The sequence below is a fragment of the Ahaetulla prasina genome, chromosome 1 (genome assembly GCF_028640845.1).
Source record: "Ahaetulla prasina isolate Xishuangbanna chromosome 1, ASM2864084v1, whole genome shotgun sequence".
Taxonomy (NCBI): domain Eukaryota; kingdom Metazoa; phylum Chordata; class Lepidosauria; order Squamata; family Colubridae; genus Ahaetulla; species Ahaetulla prasina.
The window spans coordinates 36,821,012-36,835,440 of record NC_080539.1 but is presented as its reverse complement, the minus strand read 5'-3'; the positions used below and the strand labels follow the sequence as shown (position 1 = coordinate 36,835,440).

Below are 14,429 nucleotides of genomic sequence, written 5' to 3'. Positions count from 1 at the left end.
AATCTAGGGAACTATGCTCATCTCCATTTCTTGGCCAAGGAAGCCAATGTTGTCCAAAGACAATTTCCAAGATCATGTGGCCAGCATGGCTATACACCAAAGGTGCATGGAATGCTATTACCTTCCCAGTGAAGTGGTAATCTTTATTTGCATGCATTCGAACTGCTAAGTGAACAGGAGCTGGGGCAAGTAATGGGAGCTCACCTCGTTGTGTGGAGCTTGGGTCTTGAACCCGGCCTGTCGTCTCTAGCTGACAAGCTCAGCATCTTTAAATGGTGAGCCCCCTCACAGAGAACAATATATCTCTTATCAACTACCTGATCTTTTGAACTGGAGTTTCTTGGCCATATAAAATGCAGAATAAATAGAATGCTAAAATTATCCATGCAACATCTTGCATGGCACATTTGTAGTATTATTAATGTGCAACATTTATATCCCATTTTTCTCCATTAGTTCAATGCAGCATACATACATATTTCCCTTCATTCATCCCTCAATCATCTTGTGAGAAGCTGATCCAACAGAAAGCTTGAGGCAAGTTATCCAGTGATTTTTAATGGGTGAACTTGAACTGGGTTATCCCAGTCATAGTCAAGCATCTTAATCAACAGACCACATTGGTTCTCTGAATGGCAACATAGTCAAATAGTCAAGAGAAATATGCAAGACGATCATGTAAATTATACAAAGGAATTTAGATTATCTTAAAGTAATTCTCTGTATTTTGAATTATGACTAAGCTATTAAGACCTGAGTTTGGGATGGCTGTAACTTCTCACAAGATCTTGCCGGAAGCACTCTATAACAATTTTCTTCGATAATTGCTCACTCCTGCTGATTCCGAAGAAGTAATAGTAACATCTAGTTGTCTGTTACCTTTCTTTTGGATTAAGGGGATTGGCCTAACATTTGCCTTTTGTTTCAACAAGAATATTCTGCCAAAAAGAGTAGATGGCCATGAAGTTGGGCCTAGATTAGAAACAGCTGCTACAGTCCAAACAGACCAAAAAGCCACAAGCTCCACAACCCAATTACATGGAAAATGTGAGATTACCAAGCTACAGTTGTGAAGAATACAATGCTTAGACATATATAATATCTTAATCAAGGGTAGAAATGGAATTAAGGTGTTTCTATTCTGGAATTTTCTCTTTCTCTTTTGGTCATGGAAGGAGGAAGAAAAAGAATAAGAAGATGGCAATGAATTTATGCTATATTTATAAGCCAATCTGTTCTTAGCTTGGTGAAAAACAAACTGATAAAGCCTCCAGTCACTGCTAACTAAATTAAACAATGAGAATTATGAAACATAGATTTATTAGAAGAGATTAGTCAAGCAGAAACACAAAGAAACCTGAAAACATTTAACAATTTCTCTCATTGTTTGAAGAAAGCTAGAGCCTGCTTTTATTTGTGGGCATGCTTTCTTGTCAGAAACAGCACTGCCCCGTATCTCCATACAGCTCCATGTATTTTAGTATTTTGAGAAATGCTAACTTCTTAATTTTTGACAGGTCAGAACTGGTAATCCACCAGGCATCCTTTGGCCAGGGGACAATCTTATTTTGACAAAAAAAATAACTAAAACAGAAATAAAGATAGTATTACATTGCTATGAGGAAAACAGTTCATAGAACAGAGAAATCCATGCTGCAATGTTGGAAAGCTGTGGAAAGCAGCATTGGACAGCAAAAGTAGGTTTGTATAGCATGTGAAAGAATTTCAGTTTCTGCTGTACAAGAAAAACTATGGCATTAGTCCTTGCACAGAGAATCTCTTTAGCAGTTGGCGCTATTTGCTTCTTTTAAAATACAGGTAAGGTGTGCTAAGAATCATGAGAAAGCATGTAGAAAGCTAATAAAGAAACAAGGACTCAAACAGAAATACTAAAGAATTGAAAAGTTTATAATTTTAAGAGACATTATAAATCAAGAAAAGTAAAAGCAGGCAAAAGTACTTAATATTTAGAGTAAGACAAGAAGTGAGTTGAGTACCAGAGCTTAGGAAAAGAAATAAGGTGGAATCTAATAATGTCAAGTTTAGACAAAAAACAAAAACATATGATCTCTGAGCAATGGGGGAGTTTATTACTGAAATCCAATTAAAATGGAGAAATAGATTTTCACTGATGCTAATTAATAGTTGTAGAGTGGTGCTTAAAAGGTGTTGAACCAGTTTGACTTTTCAATATATATGCATAAATATGATCAAATAAATAAATAAGACCAATTTTGGCATAAATATGACCTATTCACAAGACTGAATATAGGGTGCTATTTAAGAACTGCTGAGATAGTATCTCTCATGCAGTTCTGTAACATTAATGCTTGTACCCCTTTCTATTTGGCCAGAGCCATAGATTGAATTAATTGTGTGGTGCCAAGGCATGATACTTATCTGATTTCTTAATCCAGTAAAAGAATAATTGGCTCTATGTAAAGGCATCATCTGTGTGTATTGTGCCAGAGGAAAGTGCAGGTATAGCACAGTGGGAGCATAAAACAATGCAGGATCATATTTCACTAAAGGATTATTATATTGAAGGCAAATAACAACTTTAAGAATGATGAATGTGATTATCAAACAATATAATTTATGGTAGCAAAATACTGTACTTTAGACCATACCTCAGGAGTCAACTTGGCTATAGATGTGAAAAGCATGGATACGATCTGTAAAAGAGGAAGAAATCTTTTCATCATATGCAACTCTAATGAAAGTATTCCAGTTAGGCTCTCAGAGTGGTATAACTAATAACAGCTAGTAACTTACATGTTCTGCAAGTCTGTTGTTATATCGACAAAGACTGAAAATAAGATTACAGGTCTGCCTAATATTGATTCCATCTCGAATATGTTGGAATAAGAAAGGAAAACCCTGGAACAAATTCAATGTATTACTGTAGCAAATATTTTAAAGAACATGTTTTAAAACTCTTTGTTTTTCATGTCCAGTTATTACCTTGCCTCCAGTTAATGCTGCCATATCATTTTGGGATAAAGTCAAATGCCTAAAACACATATAAAGAATGGATCAATTTATTTCATTAATCAACCAATTAGTAAAAACAAAATTGCTTTCTTGAATTTTCTTGGAGTAGTCCATGTAAAACCACACTTTTAGGAAATCAGCCAGCTAAGAAATGCTAGTAGGAACAGGGAACAAACAAAGAAAGAGGATTTTTCTTTTCAGAGTTCTGGACCCAAAATCAGAGGAAAAATCAATGTGAATTGATTTTAATGGCAAAAATATGCAAAATGTGGGTTACAATCAAGCAACTGTTTTTGCCCTTTGAATGTTTATATATGGCTGACAACTTCAATTTAGAATGTTGACTGATGAATGATTAGCAGTTCTACTGCTAGTTCAGATAATATTGATATAAACGAGGAGGAATACTTAATATATAGTAAACCATTATGATTATTTTGTATAGTTTAGGACTCTTTTTCAGGGGGAAAATTACCCAAAGTCAGAACACTCCTCAGAATCACTCCTGTTAATTGGGTGATATTGTACCCCTTTATAACATCTTCTAACAAACATGTAGCTTTTCTAGGTGCCTTGACCATGATGGAAAAAACTGATTCTGGGGATGGCAGATGGCACAATTTAATGGGTCAAATTTTTGCTTCCTTAGTAAATAATGAATGACAGTAGTTCTCTGTGATTTTTGATAGAAGTCTTTCACCACTTTACTTGGAGATGGCAGGAATTGAACCTGAGATCTTTTGCATATGAAACATAAGACATGCTAGTAATCTGAGGCGCTGCCTAGTTAGCATGTATACAATTACTAAACACTCTGATTTTAAGCCTATCACATAAAGCCTCTGATTGTAAGTTTTCTAGATTGGTTTATGCTGTCAATAATATAAAAGTGTTAAAAACCAGAATAGGTTTTGCAGGTTTTCTTGTTCTTTTACTCTTTTATTACTTTGTATTAGCTTTTGGTGTTCTGGTGTTCTTTATAAAACTTTTAATAAAATCCATTAAAAACAGAAGAATAAATGCAATACATAAACAATCTGATATACGTGAATATATTCCTCACCTCTCTGATCGAGACTGTTCTACCAGAAGAGCTATCAGAGCAATCATCTTTTCAAGTGCAGCAGGCCTATATTTTTCTTCTGCTAAAGAAAGAATGTCCTCCTCCTCCTCCTCCTCTTCTCCTTCTTCTTCTGATAGTACTTCAACTTGGGGCTGACACAAAAAAAAAAAGCAAATCACCACCACCACCTAGGCTGCATAAACAGAGGGATAGAATCAAGATCACGTGAAGTGTTAATACCACTTTATAATGCCTTGGGAAGGCCACACTTGGAATATTGCATCCAGTTTTGGTTGCCACGATGTAAAAAAGATGTGGAGACTCTGGAAAGAGTGCAGAGAAGAGCAACAAGGATGATTAGGGGACTGGAGGCTAAAACATATGAAAAACGGTTGCTGGAATTGAGTATGTCTAGTTTAATGAAAAGAAGGACACGATAGCAGCCCCAATATCTCAGGGGCTGCCACAAAGAGGAGGGAATCAAACTATTCTCCAAAGCACCTGAAGGCAGGACAAGAAGCAATGGGTGGAAACTAATCAAGGAGAAGCAATTTAGAACTAAGGAGAAATTTCCTGACAGTTAGAACAATTAATCAGTGGAATAACTTGCTTCCAGAAGTTGTGAATGTTCCAACACTGGAAGTTTTTAAGATGTTGAATAACCATTTGTCTGAAATGGTGTAGGGTTTTCTGCCTAAACAGGGAGTTGGACTAGAAGACCTCTGAGGTCCCTTCCAACTCTGTTATTCTATATTCTATATCATCTCCGTCTTTCTCTTACAACAAATCTCTGCAAAAGGACTTATTTTACTAACAGAACAAGGACATATAACATTACTCTCCGCCCGTTTCTCTCCCCCTACGTCCCTCTTTCTCTCTCTCTCTTTATGAGTGTTTAACCATGCTAAGCTTTAGAACTGAAATAAATTATCTGAAACATAGATTCATAATAAAAATGTAGAATAAAGATCTACTATGGATAATAATATAGAGATAATCTGTTAGAAAAACATAGAAGTGGAGTGAAGATCATGATAAATTAGTTAAAGACAAATTTTTACAGAGTAAAGGTGAGAGTAGTCATGAAATATCTCCTTGAAAGACTGGGTCTTATCCACTAAAGTGCCAATGAGAACTTAGGTTATAAAAGATTATTCCAGACTTACGTTTTCAGGACCTTTAGTTCCCATATAGAAATGAACCATTGTTGAAATTGCTTGCAGAGAAAGCAAAAACTGGCTCTGGAAATAATTGAAAATAAAATATAACAACTGTTTATTTATTTATTTTATTTTATTTATTTGATTTTTATACCGCCCTTCTCCCGAAGGACTCAGGGCGGTGTACAGGCAGCAGTAAAAAATAACAATACAATGTACAATTTAAAATAGAAATTAAGAAACTTATTATAATTAGCCTAGCATTTTAAAAATTTATAAAACTAAACCCCATTTAAAATAAATAACAAATTTAAAATCAATTAAATTTAAAATTTATAAAAATTAAAAAATTTAAGCCAGCCCCGCGCGAATGAAAAGGTGTGTCTTCAGTTCGCGGCGGAAGGTCCGAAGGTCAGGTATTTGGCGTAAACCCGGGGGAAGCTTGTTCCAGAGTGTGGGAGCCCCCACAGAGAAGGACCTTCCCCTGGGGGCCGCCAGCCGACATTGCTTGGCGGACGGCACCCTGAGAAGTCCCTCTCTGTGAGAACGTACTGGTCGGTGGGAGGCATACGGTAACAGCAGGCGGTCCCGTAAGTACCCGGGCCCTAAGCCATGGAGCGCTTTAAAGGTCGTAACCAAAACCTTAAAGTGCACTCGGGAGGCCACAGGTAGCCAGTGCAGCCTGCGCAGGAGCGGTGTTACGTGGGAGCTACGCGAGGCTCCCTCTATCACCCGCGCGGCTTATATTCTGCCTTCCTCTCTAAATTGATTTTGTAATTTTTGTAATAAACATAGAACTGTAAAGATTAAATAACAAAAATGTTAACGGTACTCAAACTAATAATAACCATAACAGCAGAATTCATGTAAAATCACTCACCTCCTCTTCTCCCATTTTGGCAAATTCATAAAGAAAGGCAAAGTATTCTGTGAGATGTTTACTGTGAGGTTTAACACCATGTTCCATAATTGATAACAGAGTCTTCACAAAACGAGTCACACACGAGCGACTACCAATATCTTCCACAGGACCATCCATGTCATCTGAACTGAAAATACATTTCATTGTTCATCAGTGTATATTGAAGTTGCTGAAGGCAAAATGATCCAAAATCAATCTGAAAAGTTGTTACAACCTCCTACATCATGCAAAGCGCACTATATTTAGAATAGCATATGAAATGGTTAACAGTGCTTACTTTACTATACAGTACATGCTGTGGTTATACCTGCATGAATAAATTCTTCTTAGTTACATGAACTGAAAACTATAGTAACACTGAAAAGGCATGCCATAATACTCCAAGAGATATAATTTACTGTACTGCTGTTTATTTTCTGATCACAGTGTAACATAAAATGTTATCTGATATAAAAGACCAAGGTAAATGTTCCCCAATATACTTGGGGAACATATGATAAAATTAGTGTTATGACATAAATATTTGAAATAGATGGAATTTTTTTAAGAAAATGTACCAGTCTTCTAGTCCTGGCTGTAAGTAGAGATGAGCATGGACTGGTCTTAGCCGCTGAATCACATGAATGCACAAACGCTGAAACATCTGTAAAGTCATAAGCTTTAAGGTTACTTTGGGGTCACAGAAATATTTGCTTTCACAAAGCTTTAGAAACACAGTGATCTTGGATTATTTGGTTGAAAAGTTCATCATTGAATTAATGATATTTTGCCTTCGTGTTACACAATTAATACTATTTTATACAGGCTATATCTTAAATCATTTAATCATAGAATCTTAAAGATTAAAAAAGACTTTCAATATACACTTGTTCAGCCCCTTGCTCAATGCAGGAATTTATTATTGTAGCATTCTTGACAAACTTGTCATGCAGAGTCTCATTTTAACGCAGTCAATTTCTTTGTGGAACAGATCTTATTAGAATATTTCTCCTCATGGCCAAACATAATTTATTTCCATTTAATTTAAACGCATTGGTTTTTATATTGCCTTCAGAAATAACTCTGAAAAATATCACATTGTCTTCTTTGTGATGGCTTTTCAGATATTTGAAGACACCTATCCTGTGTTCTTGCAGCCTACACAAACCCAACACCTCCAACCATTTCTCAAGTTTTTTAAGCCCCTTATCATCTTGACTGCTGTCTTTTATATACATTCCAGTTTTTCAATATCCATTATAAAAGAATATGGCCAAGGCAAGATAGAGAAGAATTTTGACTTCCTTGGTCTTAACACGATACGTCAATTAGTACAGCCCAAGACTGTATTTGTCTCCCCCCCCAGAAACAGCACAAAAAACTGTTAGAACTACATAGAAGACTTTAGTATAACTTCTAAGGTATTCCACTCGCAACAATCCAAATTGAGGCAGCATTTCCATATACAAAATTGCCTTTGGGCTCATTCTTCAGATAGCATTTATCCTCTGGTTGAATGGCAAAACACTACTGGGAGAGAAGTTCATGCTTTTTAATTAAATTAAATTAGACATAAGCTATTTGTAATGTGTAATGGGGCCTCTTATTCAAGTAAAAATGCACCTAAAGAAATATTTGGGAATCTATTTTGGTATGCAGACTAAATTTCAAGGTCCACATGTATACTTAGACTTTGTTGTATTGTTTATCAGAAATCCTTCTAAAAACTGCCATATTATTTTTCAGCTGAAGATCTCAAAGAATGTGAAGAACACCTCAAATATATGTAATAATATCCAGGGCACTTCAACCTAACATGTTGAGTTTGATGGTTAAAATTCATACTGTGAAATTAAGAAACTAACCCTAAGCAATAACATTTCAAATGACACATACTATGCTTTATCTTACCTGTCTCACAATCTGATTAGGGCATTTAATTAAAATCTGCATAGGCCACCAATCATCATCAGCCATACGATCAAGAAACCACTGGAAAAAAAAACATATATGTAACATTTTAGCTTATATTCCTTAACAATGAAAGCATTTTCTATTCTACTACACATTCATAGCATATTTTATTATCATTGCTTAAACAACCTAAGTAGAACTCCAAAAGTATTCCAGTAAATATCTGCATAGTTGGGAAGGAAATTTATTTTTTCACAGCTGTTTGAAAAAAATGAAGGCTGAGGGTGATAGTTGTCCTACCTTTTAAATTCATGGCACCTACAGTGCATTCAGAAAGTATTCAGACGCCCTTCACTTTTGTCAATTTTGTTATGCTGCAGCCTGATTCTACAGTTGTTGAAATTCATTTTTTCTAATTAATCTACACTCAGTACCCAATAGTGACAAAGTGAAAACAGAAGTTTAGAAATGTTTGTAAATTTATATTTAAAAAAACCCTGAAATATCACATTGACATAAATATTCAAACCCTTTGCACACCGGTTCACTTTGTGCACATGCTTTGTGCGTGATTTTCTGATTTTCAGCTGGCCCCACCCACGCTTCCCCTCCCAGGAGTCTCCACGCCACCCATTTTGGATGCCAGGTAAGTGCAGGGCTTGCATGGAGGCTCTGGGAGTGCGTTTTTGGCCTCCGGAGGGCCTCCGGGGTGGGGGGGAGGCAGTTTTCCCCTTCCCCAGCCTCCAGGAAAGCTTCTGGAACCTTGGGAGGGTGAAAAACAGGCCTACCGGGCCCACCAGAAGTTGGGAAATGAGCTGTTTCCAGCCTCTGGGGTGTGGGGGAGGCCGTTTTCCCCCTACGGAGGCTTCAGGTAGGCCTGCTAGGCCCAAAATGGGGCATGTGGGGATGGTTGTGTGTGCATCCGTGGAGGAGCACGGGGTTGCATGCGCACACATGGAATGCATTGAATTATGGGTGTGGGAACACGCAAGCGCGACCTCCCTGTGCTCTCCCCCCCACACTTTTGGCACGTGACGGTAAAAAGATCAGCCATCATTGTCCGAGAGTAACCCAGTCAGAGCCCTGACTAGAACCCTATTGTACATCTCTGGAGGCACCTGAAAATAGCTGTCCTCTAACTGTCGCCATCCAACCTGACTGAGCTTGAGAGGATTTGCAAGGAAGAATGGCAGAAAATCCCCCAAAGCTTGTCAAGTCATACCGAAAAAGACTCAAGTAATTGTTGCCAAAGGTGCTTCAACAAAGTACTGAGTGAAGGGTCTGAATACTTATGACAATGTGATATTTCTTTTTTTCTTTTTAATAAATTTATACACATTACTAAAATTCTGTTTTCATTTTGTCATTATGGGCTACTGATTATAGATTAATGAGAAAAATATGAATTTCAATAAGTTTAGAATTAGGCTGCAGCAGAACAAAATTGAAAAAAGGGAAGGGGATCTGAATACTTTCTGAATGCACTGTAAATAACATTATTGAAGGATACTAACAATAGGAAACTTGATGCTAGATGAATTATGACAAATAATAAATAGGAAGCGTATCAAAATACTCTTATATTTCGGGGGTGTCAAACTTGCGGCCTGTGGGCCATATGCATCACACGGTGGCCATTCCCACCCCCGTTTTAGTGAACGGGGGAAAAGTTGCAATACATCATGAGACAACAATGTGACGACGCAAGTTTGACACCCCTGTTATAGTTGGCTGCCTTACCTATGAATTAATGAAAAAAAATCCCTTCTTTTTAAGCAATCATGTATCAGAAAGCATTTGCTCCACAACAAAGATAAAAAAGGCAATTATTATGGGGCTCCCAAATTTTGAACAAACCAGCTGTACTAATTTAGGAGACCAAGTTCTTTCTGCATTCACCATGTTCACTATGTTTAACCCAGAAAAACTAAAACATTTACTATTAAAATAACTGATCGAAGTTTATTTATTTATATATATATTTAAAAACCACCCGTTTCTCTGAGTAATCTAGGCAATGTACAAATAGACAATTAAAAGTACATTGCATACAAAATGAAAACAAAACTTCTATTTAATTAGATTTGTAGTTAAAGCTGGAATGATTTTATAAAACACTTTTTTCTTATTTTATACAGTATAATGTCTTTAGCACATTACCGAATCCATAAACTTATCCTTCCTAAGTTATGAAACACAAAAAGGATAGGGTTTGCTAACTTGCACATTTCATTGAATTCTTCATTTCTGTCTTACCTCACAAGCAGCTTGGCTGTTGTTAAATTGCTTAGTTAACAGTTCAATCCACTGAAGCATTGTGGGCTAAAGGAAGTAAACATTCAAACTGAAGCACATAATTTTTTTCTTCAGTTATGTAACATTAAACACAATAAGTATGATGCAGTGATGGTTTCAGCAGTACCCTCCCACCTTCCCCAGACCCACAAAATGGATAGTGATTTGGTTTTGAGGTTTAATAAAACATATAGTCAACTCATCTGGTTTAAAGATGACATATACTATTATATCACATTTATTTATAGAATAAAATAAGAATAATAAAATCTTATGTTACATAATGGTTAATTTGTCAAAGTTAAGATATCCTACCCTAGGCTAAAGAAATCAAATTTGTCCATACAGGTAGTCCTTGTTTAGCAACCACATTTGGGACTGGAGCTCACTTGCTAAGTGGAATATTGGGGGCCTCTCAGAATTTGTTATCAGGTGGGCAGTTATATAAATGTTTTCAATAAATAACTAAATGACTAAATATCTATCAGTTAATCGCAACTGGGTTTACATTTTTACTACAGCTTTTTTCCAATTCCCTTGCCTTTTGGAATGTTCACCTCAGTGCTAGATAATTAGCTAGAATGGAATTAATGTGTGTATTCATATTTATTGGAGGAGAGATTAAAAGAGAGTAAGCAGGTATACAATGAGGAATACACTTCAGAAAAATGTGCTGGCAATGTACTGATTACCTAGTGGAGTAGGGCCTGTGAGGAGGAGAAAAACAAACGTCAGGCACTGGAGAGATTGGAGAAGAAAAATTACAAGAGAGTAAACAAGTATACAGTGGGAAATATACTGGCTGTCTGCCTAGCATGCTTGCAGCTAGCAGCCCCAAGAGCTGTAAGTAAACCTGGCACCAATGCATTCTTGTCAATGTGTATTCCCATCGTATGGCTGGTTATTCTCTTGTAATTCCTTCATCTCCAATCATTCCAGTGTGTGATGGGAATGAGTAAGGTATAGGACAATGCATATCTATTGGCAGTTAAGAAGGAAAAAGAAAATGACATCTATCTGACTGGCCAGGTAGTCCTTGCGTTAAAACAGAATTTGGGACCAGAATTTCCATTGCCAAAGCAATAAAGTCATAAAGTGTGATGTCATATGACCACATTGCTTAGCAATGTCAATCCTGACAGTCCCAGTTGTAATTGTAAGAGATCATATGGGCCATTAAGGGAAGCTCTCATGTGATCAGAGTCCTAGGCAAATAGGCTGGTGTGTGAGAACTTTGGGAGAGTGGGTGTTGCAGTCGGTGGGCCAGCAGGGGCCAAGGGTGGGCAATGCAGAAAATACAGGGGGTATACTACGAACTAGCACTTAACACTAGCATTAGCCTTATCTACTACTTCAGAGTGCTTTACAGCCCTGTTTACAGAGTCAGCATATTGCCTTCAACAATCTGGGTCCTCATTTTACTGATCTCGGAAGGATGGAAGACTGACTCAACCTTGAGGTGGTCAGGACTGAATGCCTGGCAGTGGGAGCATTAGCCTGCAATACTGCATTCTAACCATTAAGCCACCATTACAAGATACCTGTGATCTCATACTCCATAGTGGGGCTCTTCAGAAGAAAAAGCAGTGTGAGTGACTTATGTGAATGACTTTAATCTTTGCTTGTGGGAAACTGGCAATGAAGGTTATAAATAGTGATCATGGATTACTGTGGTGTTGTAATTGTGAGCTAGGTATCCAAGCCCCAGAACACAATCATGTGACCAAGGGATACTATGACAGCCAAAATTCTGAGAACCAGTTGTAAGCCCCCTTTATTCAGTGCCATCGTAACTACAAGGTGTAAACATATGTCTTGGTCACAAACTTATTTTTTCTATACCTTCCTAACTTTGAATGGTTGCTATACAAGGTAGCTGCTAAGAAAGGTCTACCTGCATTAGCTCAAAGGTTTGTTTAGACTATGAAATAATGTAGTTTGAAACGAACTGAAATTTCATTATAATTTTTGCTTTATTTTTCAGTCAGTAAAGCAAAAGATTATTATTTATCTTAACCAATGTTAGAAATATACACTGTGTTATAGGAAATCCAGGCACATACCTTTTCTTTTGAATGGATAAATGTTTCAAGGACAAAAGAAGTGCTTAACTGTAAGACAATAATTGATAGTCACAGACTATCCTGAACAAGATCTAAAACACTGTTGTTGTTTTTTTAAAAAAAGTAATCTGACAGTAAGATACTCTACCTTGGCTGTCATCAGAGAAACTGCTTTTGGATCTGGTAACGTGCTGGGGATGCTACTACACAACTGCCACATAAATCTAGGACAAACGCATGCACAAATACTTGTTTTTACACCCACTTTTTAAAACTTGGATTTAAAAACCTGGAGTTTATTTATTAAATAAAATATAAATTGATGTAAACCTTACCCAAAATACGTATGCTCAAAAATATTCTTATCCTGAAGGAACTGCATGTTATCATGCCATATCCACTGAAGAGAAAAATGAAAAAAAGCAGATAAAGCTATTTACTCTATTCAGAGATGAATGAAAAATAAATTACTAGCTAACCTATATAAATTGATTTACTGAATAAATAAAAATCTCATGGAGAGATGGGCAGCAAACAAATTTAATAAATAAAAAAATAAAATAAACTTTTCTATTTAAATGTAACATAATTCAAAATTAGTCATTATATAAAATGCTACTAGTATTCTCTCTCATGGAAACTTCATTTAAATAATAAAAAGCGTCCTAAGTAAGTAAACTAAACAATGTTCCCTGTATGCTATTCTAAACTGCTTGTGTGTGTTCCTACTACTGTGAAGTCAATAACAACAATCATTTATTAAATGTATATGCTACTTAACTCTCAGTGACTTTGAGTGGCTCACAACAATCACCAAAGAAATTACAATAAAATCAATAAATGTTTAATTTTAATGTTTTAATACTTAACATTGAATGCTTTTAATTTTTTAATTTTCTTATTGTTTTATATCATGTTTTTATATTGTTGTAAGTTGTCCAGAGTCATTTGACAATGAGATGGGCAGCAAATGAACAAACAAACAAGTAAACATAGATAGATGATAGATAAGATTAGATAGATATAAAGAAATAAGATGAAGACTGATGAAATGAAGGGTCTCATTCTCCCGCACTAAAGGCTTTAGCTTTTCTTAGAATCCAAGGTATAATATATTGACTACCTGAAACCTTCATATATTGAGGTAACCAATAATGCACCTAACTCAATTTTGTTTATGCTGTTGGAATTCCTCTCTTGAGAAAGAGGTTTCCTAAGTCTTGCACCCAGAAATATTTTAATTGGGTATGGTAAGAAATGCGACCTTTGGGAAAAGTTGAAAGGGTGTTCTCACCTAAAGATGAAGAACTGAAGGGGGGAGGGGAGGGAGGGAGGAAGGAAGGAAAAGATCTCTCCAATTCTGTGAGTTCTATAACATCAAGGAAAGTTCCATTTAGCCAACTGACTTTATGTTAATATTAATAATATTAATATTACTGATTTACTGAATTATAAATTCTTTCTGTTTTATCTAAATCAGGGGTGTCAAACTCAAGGCTCGCGGGCCAGATCCAGCCTAGGGAGTGTTTAAATCCGGCCCATTGGGCCGGCGTGGAAATATCAAAGGACCGGCCCACCATGCCTCTGGCAGCTAAAACAGGCCATGTGCGTCCCCCACGCCTCGTTTTCACCCTCCATGGCCTCCCTGCAGCACTTTCCTAGCTGAAAAACGGGCCGAAAAATGGCAGAGTGCTGCAGGAGGCCATGAAGGGCAAAAATGAGGTGCAGGGTTTCTGAGCACAGACCCCCTGCACCACATTTGGCCAGCAAGTTGGACAGGTTGCAGGAGGCACCTGTCCCCCATCCCCTGCCAGCCCATGGAGGAAAACTACAATGCTGATCTGGCCATCGAAGAAATCCAGTTTGACAACTCTGATCTAAATGGGAGATCCCAACAACAGAGCAATAATGTTTTTGATGCACATTCTTATCCTAACATTTTCATTTCAAATGTGCTATACAGTATATAGTAAGGATATGATAATGCTTAGTAATATTTATTATCCACTTAATAGGCATTGATATTACTAATAATTTAA

At 36.7% G+C, this 14,429-nt stretch overlaps 1 protein-coding gene across 1 annotated transcript in view; it reads right to left on the bottom strand.

Moving 5' to 3' along the window:
- USP34 (ubiquitin specific peptidase 34) overlaps window positions 1-14,429 on the bottom strand; it is a 140,576-nt gene that overhangs the window by 18,304 nt on the left and 107,843 nt on the right. Inside the window, 12 exon segments of the mRNA XM_058164851.1 lie at window positions 2,631-2,675; window positions 2,776-2,880; window positions 2,965-3,013; window positions 4,058-4,209; window positions 5,224-5,298; window positions 6,098-6,266; window positions 6,697-6,782; window positions 8,030-8,110; window positions 10,289-10,354; window positions 12,391-12,438; window positions 12,539-12,614; window positions 12,726-12,790. Coding sequence (XP_058020834.1) covers window positions 2,631-2,675; window positions 2,776-2,880; window positions 2,965-3,013; window positions 4,058-4,209; window positions 5,224-5,298; window positions 6,098-6,266; window positions 6,697-6,782; window positions 8,030-8,110; window positions 10,289-10,354; window positions 12,391-12,438; window positions 12,539-12,614; window positions 12,726-12,790 — 1,017 coding nt within the window.